This window comes from Protopterus annectens, chromosome 8.part0, assembly GCF_019279795.1.
Source record: "Protopterus annectens isolate FY-2018-M chromosome 8.part0, PAN1.0, whole genome shotgun sequence".
Taxonomy (NCBI): Eukaryota; Metazoa; Chordata; order Ceratodontiformes; family Protopteridae; genus Protopterus; species Protopterus annectens.
In genome coordinates, this window is record NC_056741.1 from 1,339,499,092 (window position 1) to 1,339,513,938 (window position 14,847).

The 14,847-nt window shown below is 37.5% G+C and overlaps 1 protein-coding gene across 1 annotated transcript in view; it reads right to left on the reverse strand.

The window, feature by feature from the left end:
* Positions 1-14,847, reverse strand: part of LOC122808479 (platelet endothelial cell adhesion molecule-like) — a 458,604-nt gene that overhangs the window by 326,121 nt on the left and 117,636 nt on the right. Inside the window, exon 2 of the mRNA XM_044079436.1 lies at positions 11,819-11,842. Coding sequence (XP_043935371.1) covers positions 11,819-11,842 — 24 coding nt within the window. The remainder of the gene's footprint in view (positions 1-11,818; positions 11,843-14,847) is intronic.

Genomic DNA, 14,847 nt, shown 5'->3' on the forward strand with positions numbered 1-14,847 from the left:
ATGGTGACCAGAGGAGTAAACATACTGAATCTGGTCCTCGCTATTATGGGAGAGGGCTGCACACCCCCTACTGTAATGCCCTGTCTGGTGAGCTCAGACCACAAAATGGACTCTTTTGTAGTAGTAATAAAACCTGGAATACCAGCTACCCCTGGAATGTTCAGGAACTACTCTAAAGATAACTTCCTACTATAAAGTGATAACCTGGCAAAATTTCAAGTGCCCCTAAACCCTGAGAATACTGCCACCTAAGCAGAACTGTTCACAGAAATCCAATGCAAACATGTTAATAGCTGCACAAAGGCAGCTGTACCCACCAGGAATAAGTACAGAACTAAACCTGGTGGAATCACATCAATAGGCTTTTTAACAGAAGGAAAAAAATCATTGCAAAAATAGGAGGTATAGAACCCAGCAGGATAAAACTGCTCCCATTAAACTAGACAAACAACTCAGAGGACAAATAAAGTGTACTAAAGCAAATTTGAAGTAACTTTGGACTCACCGGCCAAGGGCAACCACAAGCCATTCTTTATCTATGTCTGCAACCTCAAAGGAAGTACATAATTGTGTGCAGAGCTCAGTGTTAATGGAACCACTTGTACTGAGCCAGAAGATATAGCAAACCTGCTGGCAGGCAAATTCAGTTCCAATTTGTCAGAGATTTGGGATGCATGGCTAGGCTTAAAAATGCCCTTGTTCTGTCATTAACCTAGTAAACACCTAAACCTTGCCTGTGATATAAATAAGACCTGCTGGAGAGAGAGAGGTATGTGTACCAGAGACTACCCTTTCTCTGGCAAAGGCTCCCCATCCATGTGAAGCAGAGTTCTTACCTAACCCAATTCAAATGTAGCTTGGACAATTAGATGGAGAACAGAAAATTCATCCTTGGTTTGGCACCTATGTCTCTAACAGACACATGAAGCCTGTAAATGGTTCATCTACCAGTCCCCCTGCTTGTAAATGTTTCATTTCCCAAGCCCCTACTTACACTTATTAAGGGTATCAGAACTCGTCAAAGATTTAGGATGCATGGCTAGGCTTAAAAAGTCTCCAGTGGTCGTTAGCATAGTACATACCTCTGATCCTATGAACTTTGTGGAAACCACAAAATGTAACTCTAGTAAAACAAAAATTGTGATTCTCTAGTACTTATTTATTTATGCAGAACTTAGAATTAGAATATCAGTAGACATTGTATGAGACTTAGTAGTGGTCTGATAAAATCATTTGCATAGTTATTCTATGAAATTATTTTATTTATTTATTTTATATTTGTTAACTGGGAAAGTCAGACTGAATACATATCCATTTTCAGCGGAGGCCTGGGGAGAAAATCTCCACATTGAAATTAATTTACATTACAAATTGTAGTAACAGAGAAGTCTGTAAATATTTCACAACATCAGTGACAGGTAATAGTCAAAATTGCAGATACATAAAAGTTTGCAAACATTTAATAACATCAGTGACAGGTAATAGTCAAGGTTACATGTAGATAGAAATAATCATTTAGACAAAAACTGTCATTGTTGGTAGCTGGATTAGGTATACAGAAGTAATAATAACATGTCTGAGCAGTGTACAATAAAGAAAATGAATTACAGATAGAAGGTAAGGATGATAGTTAATCGAATGGAGGTAGGTAGGAAGGAAGGAATTTATTGTGGGCAGAAAAGTTAGTTCTCTTCCTGATGATGGGATAAAAGAGATGTAATGGTTGAGGGAATTGTGTGTTGAGAGGGTGGGGAGAGAAGATATTAGGAGTGTATACCTCTGTGAGCTATGTTTGGGTTACCTTTGTCCTGGTATGAAATAGGTTAGTCAGGGTATAGACTGGTCATGGCTGAGTTTATTTTACTTATTCTGAATTGTGATTGGGTTAGTCAGGGTTTGGACATGAGCAGAGCCAGTCAGTGTTCATGAACATTTTTAGGGCTATTTTAAATTGGTGCAAGGAGTTAGTTCAGCTGGAAGTGAGCTCCATTTTTTTCCAGCAGAGTTAGAAAACAATGAATCTCCAGCCGAGTTGTTGGCTTTGGTGGTTTGTACTATCAGTTTGTTGGATGAACGGAGGGATGATAGGCTGCTGTAGGGTGTAATAATATTAGAATGGGGGTACTGGTAGGTTGATTTAGGATTTTATGAATCATTATGAGTTGGTTATAATAAATCTGACTGGATAGTTCAAGCCAGCCTAATTTGTGAAGATTTTGACAGTGGTGGGTTCTGTAGGCTGAGCCTGTGGCAAATCTAGCTATATTGTTATAGCAGCTAGTGATTTTGTTAAGGTTTGATTTGGTTAGATTTGTGAGGATGGGTGAGGCATAGAGAAGGGTTGAAAGAAGATGCATGCGAGCTGTTGCAGTTCTGGCAGATGGGGTTAAGAATTTCTTAATCCTATACATGGAACCTATTTTTTGTTTACTGTTTTTATGGTTTTATCTACATGGGCATCGTACGTCAGGTTATTATCAATGATTACCCCTAGTAGTTTAGTGCAAGGTTCGGAAGTGATTATGGTGCCGTTGTTGGAATAGACTGTGATTAATGGTAACATTAGCTTACGGGAGGGGGAGAAAAGTAGTAGTTTGGTTTTGTTTGGGTTCAGTAGGAGATAACAATTATTGAGCCAGTTTTCTACTTTGTTGAAAGTGATTTGGGATAGGGAATGTAAATCTGTGGGAGTGGAGGCAGTGCAGATGAGTGTAGAGTCATCTGCATACTGTACAGAAGTTGCATCTGGTTTAACTTTGGGTAGGTCATTAATGAATATGGAGAAAAGGAGGATATGAAATAACTAAACATTTGTTAAATAATTATACTGCTACTTACCTGTGACTGCTGACAGATTGTATGCTGTCAATTATAATAATTATTTCTAGAGTTATACAATATTTTGTTATAGGTACCTGGCTTGTTCAATAAGATAGACATGTTATTTGTATTTCAAAGTGTAGCAATCTGGAATAGTTCACTAGAGATCTGGTTCCAGATGGAATAACCCAGGACTGTAAGCACTCTTTTATCACATGGAAGACTGACTTTGGTTTTCACAAGAACTGTGATTCCAGTGGATACAGAACTAAGAAATTACTTTGTGTAGGGGGAAAGTTGTTTACCACTGTTGGGGGAGTGGTTCTGGAAATATACTTTGTGTAAGGGTTTGCCAAGTGCTCCAGTTTCCTCCCACATTTCAAAAACATTCTCTAAGTGAATTTATGATTGTCTAATTTGCAATGGCTGCATGAGTATGTGTGTGTGTGTGTGTGTGTGTGTGTGTGTGTGTGTGTGTGTGTGTGTGTGTGTGTGTGTGTGTGTGTGTGTGTGTCCTGTGAAAGATTCATAGGTTCATAGGTTGTTATTAGTCCAGGAGACCATTAAGGGGCCTAGTCCCACAACTGATAGTGATAGACTACATTAGTTTTTCCTGCTTTGCATCCACTGAGGTCTAGGATACGCTCTGGAGATCCATAATTAGATAAAACAGGTGACAGAGACTAATTTAATAATTTCAGCTTAATTTCATTTTTCCCCATGTACCCTCATTCAAGATGGCTGACATTTCACAACTGCCAAAGTAATCATCAATGCAATATTCCAATATAGTGCCACCAGCCTTATTAGAAATAATATAAAAAAGCCACATTTCCTTTCCCTAGATCATGCCTAGAAATAATGCATAGCTCACTGTACCCTTTGTAATTAGGCAAATCTGAAATTAATCAGTAAATAAATGTTGATGCAATAGAATTGCAATGCATTGGCTGGACTGTCTGCAGTTATACAAGCATGGAAAACATGCTACAAACACAGCTTTATGCTTCTCACCAAAATACTTTATGTATCATACCATTCTAACAATCAGACATTATTGCACAGAATGCTATGGTCCATACCATTCCAGCAATCTTATATTACTGTATGGTTTTAGAAAAATAGGATGTCTCTATAAACTGTGGTAAGGTTAATTTCAGTTTGGTTGATGGGGTCATATTGTGTGCATCCTATGATGAAATTAACCAAAATCAGAAGCCAGCTTGCTAGTGACTTCTTAGAACTTGATAAAAGGTACAATTCTAAAAGGCTAATTTTAAACACATAGAAAATGTAATTTATCCCGGAATGAACCAGTAAACCATTTATTACCTACTGCTGCAGCAACTGTAGTTCAGATGCTTCAGTTAATTTACTATTCATCTAATAAACGTCATTATCTGTAAAAACAACTTTAAAGATCACGTGCAATCTGACAAAAATCAAAGTACCATATCTGTTCTGAAAAAAAACATTTCCACAGCAGATGCTTGCCTTGGCTGTTTTTCTGTCATTTATGTTTGCATTCTCATTTTTCTTTTCAAGGAAAATATCTTCCAGAAATGACTTCCATAGTCATAACAGTCTCCGCCCTCACTGATTATGCCATAGAAAGTTTTGCAACCTTGCAGATGTGCTGACATCATGAAGGGGTCAGCAGAGTCCAATATCAAGTCAGCAACAGGGAGAAAGGCATGCTGAGAGAAGATTTTCAGACTGGGGTAGTCTTACTTGTATTTTTGTCGAATTTTCAATTTTTAGGTTAGTTACACATTGTTGGATAATCTTCAGACACATATGCATTCTGTGTTCCTTTTATGTGGAAGCAAATGTTAAGGCTGCTTCTGTTTCACTGTCACACAAGCATGCTCAAATGTGTCTGATTTTCCTTAATGTTACTGAATATTATTTTTGATTTGGCCATGATTTTTCAGAATGCCCATGATTTCTCCTCATTTTATCATGTCCATCTCTCATAAAACGTTTGATTTTCTGGTAAATCACTGAGGATTACACTCAGACACTGATGCTAGAAATCAGTTTTATAATTTATAATTCATTTTGTGTGGAAAATGCATGTTGATGCAAAACCTGCCCCATTAATAAAAAACACATACTGCACTCAGGCTGTGTTCAACATTATCATGATATTTAAAAAAAACAGAAGTACTGCCATCTTAAGGCAGTGGAGGGCCAACATTTGCAAGCATGAAATAACAGTAAAATGAAACAATGCAATACGAGGTAAATTGATTTGCAGAGTAGGAAGCCATCCTGTCATCCCAGATAAAAAAGAAAGACTGAATGTATGTGTAAAAACTGGCTGCACATCATCTTTAAGAACCAGGTTGGTTTTGTTTTGCTCCCCATGCATTTAATTATTTTTACTGGCTAAGAATAATTATTTGTCAAATGATGGCTGAAATTAGTTTACCACCTGATCTCTTCTTATACTATTATGGTGTAAAAACATACCTTTCATCTGTCCCTGCTTCTGATTTAAATTTCAGCTCTGTCCCCCTTAGTCCATCCTAAAATCTGTGACTTTTGGAGAAAAGATGGTGAATTACACTTGATAAATACTGATATAATGAGAGTAATATAGACTTATTTTACTTCAGAAAATATATATTAATTCACATTCCTTTAATATCTCAAATTAAGAGTACTAATATTTTAAAAGTGTCCCTGATTATTTCTGAATCTGTCCCAGGCATAGAATGTCAGGAGTGGTATGAATGTCAAAGAAACTGCAAAGTAAGTTGCACAACACCACAGTGCAACTAGTACTTCTGTGTGGTGCAGAAACCTGTGCAGTGAAGGCAGGGCAGTTGAGGAAGCTGCAGATGATGCACATGAAGTGCCTGAGATGGCTGGTAAGAAGCATACTGCAGGACAGAGGAAGAATGATGACCTCAGAGCAGAAGCCAAAGTAGCTTCAATTACAGAGAAGGTTAAAGAGGACATATTACAGTGGTTCAATCACATGTGCAGTAAAGCAGAAGGTTTGCGAGAGACAGGATGGAGGCTAGAGTAAATAAGGATGTCCAGCCAAGAAAGGGATGGATTGCAAGAGAAAAGAGCTGAGACAGTCAGGCATGACTATCGGAGAAGGTAGGAGAGTGCCACTGAATTGATAGAGGTGGCAAAATTTTATGAAACACCCTAATCCCATGGAGAAACATGGCAAAAAGGGCAGTTGATGGTGATGATGATGATGAGGAGAAGAATACTGCGGGATATGTGCCCCAACAGTAATAGTTATCATAACTAGGAGGATGCTGGAAGGTATGTGTCCTCATGTGAATAATTATCTGAACTAGAAAAAAAAAACACCGTGGAGTGCCACTCTAGTGGCATAGAGGGATGAAGTCCTAACTATGGCCCAGGCAGCCTGTTTTCAAATGCAACTTGCCTGCTTGACAACAAGGCAGGGAAGATGACTGTACTTGTCTTGGTGGGAGGTGAACTGGATGCCTCTCTACTGCAAGTCTGGAAGTGTCCACAGCACAGAGAAATGACACCATGCTGAAGGAGCAGAAGGACTAAGAAGGCATGACTGCCTCGGGCCTGGGAAAGAAGAATGTTGTGACCTCAAAGGAGCTATAAGGACATTGTCGAGAGCCCACATGTTTTAGACACACTAGCTTAGTTCTAGACAGTGCAATGGTGTGGGTGGTGTATGAGTGTGACTGTGTGAAAGTGTGAGTAATTAGCATTTTTCAGTATTTTTCATTTTGGTTATATTCTTCTTTGTTTAAAACAGTATTATTTACTCATTCCATATGGTACTAGAGGTCAAACTTAAATCTTACAAGAAATTTCTACAACTAAAGTACCCATTAAGCATGGATATAGATAATGCAAATAAGGTAACAGGATTTAAAATGCTAATGGGTGTACTCTAGTTGATGTGAGAAACGTTGCCTTTATGTAGGAACAGACATTAAGTGGGTTCTGTAACCTATGATCTGACAGTATATCCTATAGTATACCATTTCAAAGTATTTTTTATTTTAATCAAACATGGAACAAGTGAACTGTGCTCAGTTAATACACTAGGAATGGGGCTTCTCTGATCTCTCATCTTTTACATCATTTAATTTTAGAAAGGAATTATCCCTTCAGTAGATGTCAAGGAAGGACTTTCTATGTGCCAGGGGCTCAAAATACTCACATTGCCTTAAAGAATGTTTTTATGTTGTTCCAGATTAGTAAATCTGTGGATCTGAAAAAATCTTTTACAAACATGACATCACTTTCTTTATCAAGAGACCATAAAACATACTTAATATATAAGTAGCATTTTTTATAATAAGTATTGACTTTATTACCTCAATATAATATGACAGTTTTGTAGACTTTTTTTTCTGTTTTCCTTCCTTTCAGAGCCTGTGGTCATTACATTTGACCAAGATTGTACTGAAGCCCTGCTACAAGGCCCATCTCCCAAACATTTTCATTGAGAATTTTGTCTTTGTACAATGTAAGCACAATTAACTTGAAGAACCTTGCTGTGTATTAATGTTATCTAGTCAAATACGTGCCTGCCTGTGTGAGAAATTAGAATTTAACATCTGTCCTCTGACAGAGTTGTCCTTGCAATGTAAGGACCATTTATTAAGTTGGCGACTGTCCTGTCTCTTGACCAGTAGATTACAATGTACATGCCATTTACTTTATCTTCCTGGCTAACACGCTTCTGCATTCACAAAATGAAAGAAAACCTGTCCTACTTGGTACCTGTCTGCTAATGCTCTGTTTTGGTTATAAACTAATTACTCTGTTATAATTATACTACCTGCACACATTACACTTGTGCCTCCTGTTCTATACCCCTCCCAAACAACCTTACTACTCTTGTGCAAATGTTCCTGTTTCTTTTTACCCAATTAACAACTTCCATTTCATCTTTTAGCACCATTTCCAACTACCTTTCTCCCTCCTGTCCTGCTTTGCTGTATATACATTCATAGTCACACCCTCCCCTAACACTGTATCTTCTACTTTTCCCAAATAAACCCTCACTTCTTCCTATTTACCTACATTTTCAAACTCTTACCTTTTAACTCCCCCATTCTTTACATTCCAGAGACAATGCTAGGACAACTTAACTCTTTTCCTTCATAGAAAATACTTCTGGCCTGCCTAACCTCTTTCAGCTTTCAGACTCCACCATCACTAAATATCCTTCTACCCTGTAACTTTTACCTTCTTGATCCATATTTCTCCACTAACTAACAACTATAACATACAGATCTCTTTACTTAATCAAGCTGCTTCTCAGCTTATCCTCCATTGTTCTCCTTCTAATGGGGGGGGGGGGTCTTTCATCCTACCATGACTCTCTAATAGCTCTCCATACCTCTGCACCTCTGTCCCAACCACCTAGTCAGACTTCCTCCCTACACTCTCCACATATTATATCAAACCTATTTAATGAAGCCCCTCATCTTTACTCCAAATACAGACTGATTAACTTCATTTCAGCTCAAACCAAAACAAAATTGATGGAAAAATACTTTCCAAAAAACAAGTATCAGTAATTCCCAATATACTAAAATACTTCTAGAAGGGGACATTCACCCTAATCCTTGCCCCACCTATCATAATGATCATTAAGATAATTCTCTTCCACAAACTACTCTGACCCTACAATGGTCAACCCCCAACCCCAGTAATTTAACTTTTGCCGCCATAAATGTTAGACTCGTAAAGAAATAAAATTGCTGAGCTACATGCCTGGATTACATCCCTCCAGGCAACAATACAGCTATACTGGAAGATATCCTGCACTGGATGTCCATAACAATTCCACAATAAATAATATTATTAGGTGATGTGAATGTCAGTTTGTTGGACGTAAACTCTAATTCCCCTACATCTAGCATGAACTTGTTTGGTTTCAGACAACTAATTAATAGCCCCATCAAATTCCCTATTAGACTGGATGCTAGTATCGTGCCCCAGCAAATATACCACCTCATCAGCTCCCAGTCTAAACAACCAGACATCTCACACATCCACTTTATAAAACAACATGCAGCCTTTCCAAGTTTAACCCAGAAATGTTCATTACTAACCTATCATCCATTAATTAGAACTTTCTAAAAATAATCCCCTTAAATAAGACTTGAATTCAATATAACTTTCCTGAATATCCTAAATAGCCTTGCACCTCCTAGAAGGAAGAGACTAAAAACAAATAATGCAATTTGGCTATCCAAAAACAGTAGAACGCTAATGCAGGATAATATCTTGAAAACTTTAGAATGCATTCCAATCATATTAAAAAGCAAATTAACAAAGACAAAAGAAATAATATAATAACTTTCAGAATAATAGTAAACACAATCCTAAAAATTCTGGAAAGCCATTAAAGAAATATTGCATTCCAGCCATAAATTCAACCATGGATTCCATCCTTCCCATAATAATAACACTGCACTTCTAACCTATACAGATACTATCAATAAAGCTAGAGATAATGGCAAACTAGTTGCCTTATTTCTAGACTTGTCTAAAGCCTTCAACAGTTTGCCACTGCAAATTTCTATTTCAAATATCCTCACTAGGTCTTTTTCAGCCTACCCTACTATTGTTCAAAAGCTACCTATTCAAAAGGCATCAATCAGTAAAATGGCACTCCACCCTCTCTCTATACCTGCAGTCACCACCGGTGTACCACAAGACTCTATTTTTGGTCCCCTTCTCTGTAACATTCTCACCAATACTCTTCCACATATCCACAGAATAGGCCTCCCTAATACAGTATGCAGATAACTTTATACTCATTTGCACTTACGACAATGTGACATGCCTCCTACCAATTACTCAGGAAGCTTTAACAGCAACTGAAATATAGCTTAGTAACTCACAACTCATGCTGAACCCTAAAAATAAAAAAACTACTACTTGTTTTCTTCAAATCCCTCTCCCATGAAAATTTTGAAGTAGGGTTGCCACCTTTCATTGTGGCTAAAACTGGAGTAAAGCCACACCCCTCGTGTCACCAGTAACACCCACTTGCCCCACCCCCTCCCGCCCACACTCCGCCCATTTTGCGATGTCACAATGACATCACGTGACAAGGGACGCCCTCTTTTTTTGTTCCTGCTGCCTGCTTTTGGCTGATTTACTATGCTTTTTTGTAAAAAAAGCATAGTAAATCAGCCGATTTACAAACTCCAATAGTCTGTTTCCTGTTTGAAACAGAATATCGAGTTTGTACAGTGTTTTCTGGACTATCGGAGAATCAGTTTGATTTCCGGATAGTCCAGAAAAAAAACGGAGGGGTGGCAACCCTAATTTAAAGTCCTCTCTCCTGATAATGCAATCATTGAAGTCACCTCATAGAAAATTATTAGGGATGATAGTGGATGATAATCTTAAATTCAACTGCATATACAAAATTCCATAGAAAAAATTCATCAAAAACTATGGATGCTTTATAGCCAAAAATTTTCTCACTCATGTAACTAAAGCTACAATTGTCAATACTTATTTCTTCCCCACACTTCTTTATGATGCTCCCATCCGAACTAACCTGCAGGCATCACAAAAATGATAACTTGAACAATGCTATAACAAAGTTGCTAAATTTACAGCAAATACCCCTTTCAGAGCCCACCAGTGTATAGCACTTTAAAGCCCAAATGGGTTAGACCTACCCCATCAAGTAACATATACACATCTTCTTACCACCTATAAAATTATCCAGAAGACATGTGCTTGCCCAGCACTAAATAGCATTCTACACATCTATGTTCCTAATTGGTCATTACTATCCAATGACCAAAAACTTCTGTTTGTCTACAGACCTATCAAATCTGCTGGGCATTGTCTGTACTTCTACCATGTTGCTAAGGCCTGGGAATCTTTTTCCCTATCTATCAGATCAATACCCGCTCTCCCATCTTTCAGAGTCATTCTAAAAGACTTCCTAGCCAAAATCTGTCTCTCTTCTTGCTCAACACCAGGATAACTTAAATCCCTAAATGTTGACAAATAGCTTTTCATACCTCACATCTCCTTATTCTACCTTCTTCACTCACTTCCTTACTTCTATCAATTTCTCTCTTCTGCCTCTCTAAATATACCATAAGCCTGCTTTTCTCTCACTTCGTATTGCAGTTCTTGTTTGTATTGTACTAACTTACCTTTACTTCCTCTATAAACTGGCTAGAAATTTTCTAACTAGTAAATTATTGTCATATAACTTGTATCTATTCTTAATGAATATTTTCACATCATGTCTAATTTGGTATAATTATTTAAACTGTGTTCATTTGCTGTATTATCTTAAAGACTGTAAAATTATTATTCTTAAAATGTTTTGTAATACTTTTTAACTTTTCTCCCCAGGCCTCTGTGGAAACTGGGCTCCTACCCACTCGGACTTTGCCAGTAATCAAATGTCAATAAATAAATAAATAAATAATACATGACTAAGATGGTAGGACAACAGCCAGAAATATGACATCTAAAGTGGAGTGTTTCATTTTGGTTGTAATGTGTGAGTGATCCTTCAAATGTCGGGATACTTTGAACAACAATATTCCACTGTCTTTTAAAAGGATACAAACATTTATCCATGATCTTTTATAATATTCCATTATATAAGTCATGTTGATTATATCTGTCAAATCCACAGCCCTGTACAACTCTACCCATTTAATGCTCCTAGAGACAAGCGTTTGTGCATTTCCTTTAAGCATTAAATATTAAATAAACAATACACTGTAAACCTAGGCAAAGGAAAAATATGTGCATGTTTGTCTCATTCCTCCTTGAAGTGGATGTACACATGTGCATATTATATATATATATGGTTCTACCTATATATATATATATATATATATATATATATATATATATATATATATATATACATATTAATGAACACAGATGTCTTCTGATTTTACTCAAGAGTTGTACAGCAAAAGACAGTTAATTAAATGAGATACAGGTAATTAGAAAAATGTTGATAAACACTTACTGTTGTTCTCTTGAGCTTCATGCACTAAAAAATAAATAAATACTGGTGTTATTATAAGTTAAAACATTACTATGTATACAAAAATAACATTTTTATCAGTGTGTGCACATGCATACACAAACTAATATGAGTCTGCTTGCATGAAAAATGTTAACAGCTGTATGCATTAAGATTAAGACAATGATAGTTGTCTAACTTCATCTATAGTACAATGATAGCATAAATTATATTTTCCAATCCCATGTTTTCTTTTCAGTACAAAAGTACTATAATGTTTTGCTCACATTCTGTGAAGACATAAAAAAGTTTTCTTGCACATCTAATACTGTTTGCTGTAATATTACTTATAGAAGGTGATGGACAAGCAAACCATGGGTCATTTGCAATTCATTTCTTGCAGATGTTATCTGGACTAAGGGAGGGTTGAGAACAGACTGCATGGTCCTAGTCTCCCCGCCTCCTGCAGGGAAGTAAAGAAGAGCGGTAGTAGATAGGCCCAGCAAGTAGAATCAGGACTTAGAGTGTAGTGAGGAGACAGCTATCCATGAGGCCTCAGAGGAGACAGACCTAAGCAGAAGAAGACATCTGAGTCTTGATGAAATATAACCAGGTGGGATCATTTGGTTAGGCAAGGCTCTTTCCGACAAGATCTGGTGAAGTGAGCAGACCTATCCACAGTTACGCACTTTACCCATCAATCAGTCAACTAATGAATGTAACCAAGTTCTGGTGTTAAAAAAACCTTCAGTGCCAAGATTATTGACTACAAGGTTTGTTTCTTTGCTTTCCTGGGAATACTTGGCAAAGATTTGTCTGCAATGTTTCCTACCACAGTTGTAACATAAAATGAAAAAGAAAAGAAAAGTGCATAATAAATTACAAAACAATCTGAAGAGATGTTATGAGTTCAATGTATAGTACTCATTTCCAGAATTTTATTTTGAATTTTAATATTTAGTGAATTGTTTGCATATGTACTGGGGCTTCAGATGGCGTCTATGAAGTGTCGAGCTAGGGGTTCTAACTTTGCAGGTTTTTTGACAAAAGTTATTAAGGTGATTGATTGTGTCATATCTCAAAAACTCTAGTTCAGACAGGGCCTCCATCTTATGTCATACCTTATAAATCCTGATTATGTAGCCCCCTTCTTCCCTTCCCTTTGTTTTTCCACTGCATGGGACTCATGTACTGAAAACTTGAATGAGACTGGTAATGTAGCATGTCAGCTGGTCATTTTTCAGTGAATTAGGGTGTATGCTGGTGCTTTAGTAGTATTACATTTAAGAAGTTACTATTTTTTCTACTTGTATTTGGTGCTTATATTAATTTTCTATGTTAAAAATTACGTCACAGACCATGGTGTAAATGTAGATGGTGGCCATCTTGCTCTCAAGACATATGACATCACAAGAGGAGATTAAAGGTCAGCCAACATGATAATTCACATGGCAAAAAAGGTCAAGACCTTGCTTAACATCCAGCTGAAGGCAGCATTAAAAGCATTGCAATTATGTCACGGTGTTTACAACATATGTTATACAGACAGAGGGCAGCTGCTATTTTGTGGATAACCTTTTTAGGGCTGTGACATTATAAGAAAGCTAAATGGATATATTTCCTGGAGAGAAATAGGAACAGACCATAAGAAAGGTTGTCAGAGGAAACAGGTTCCCATCCTTATGCATGTTAAGTAGGGGAAGTGTGCGGTTCAACAAATGTGCTATTTAAGCAGAATACCAGTAGTTCTTAAGTTCGACTCTTGGCTGGAGCACCTTCTGTGTGGAGTCTACATATCCTCCCCACAGTCGAGTGACATTTAAAGACATGCAGGTAGGTGCTTGCGTGAATGGGTGTGCCTTCTTTGAAGGGTGGGCATCAGGCTGGCATCTCGGCACTGTAAAAATTCACTGCCAATCATTAGCGGACCGGAGTTCTGCTGTGGCGACCCCTAACCGGGAAAAGCCAAAAGACAAGACCAGCAGTTCTTAAGTATATACTTCCTAAATACTGGTATTGTCATGCCACTAAAGCAAAAAGTCATGATGCTAATAAACATGTCCAAGTATCTACATTCCTGTTAATTACTGTTACATACTGTGGGGAACTTTGCTTATTTGGACATGTGCATAAAAACAAGAACCAAAGAACTGTGATGCAGTATGATAAAAGAATTTGGAGCCTACTAACCACATGATTATAACATTACAGAATTACATAAGAGTACAGCAGTATGTATTAATAGTATCTCCAGCAGAAACAGCTGGTGAGTGTGCATGATAATATGAATGTGTTGTAAGCACATTTTGTCTTTAAATGTGCTTGCCTAATACGTGGACCTTTTCTCCATGGGCTCCCACTGAAAATGGGATAAACCCCAGTCAGAATTTCCTGGTAAATAGAAAAATAACTAAATAAGCATGATAGATAGATAGATAGATAGATAGATAGATAGATAGATAGATAGATAGATAGAGAGATAAAGAACACATCTCCAAGATAGATTTATAAATTACCACATTAATCACATTAATAACAAGGTTCTAACCATGCAGTCAGTCATGAGGGACTTGGGTACCCAGGTTGATAGCAAACTGACTTTTGACCACCATATTGCCTCCATTGTACAGAAAGCTTTCTACATGGCCCAACTCATTAGTAAGAGTATCTCATCCAGGGACAAGGAGGTCATAACATCCCTGTATTCTTCCCTTATAAGACTCATTATTGAGTGCAATTCCCCTTTCAGCATGTACTTCACAAAGCACATGCAGCAGCTGGAGAGACCACAGAGGTTCCTCACCAGGAGAATCCAGGGCCTCAAATATCTACCCTACGCATATAGGCTAAACTAAAAGCCCTGTCCCTCTACTCAGTCTCATACAGACTCATCAGAGGTGACCTCTGTCTGGCATACAAAGCAATCTGAGAACCCACCTTGATGGGAATGCTGCATATCTACAAGTCAAGCTCCACTCAAGTAACCCACACACGCAACCTCAACCTGATCTGTGACATAAATAGGACTTGTT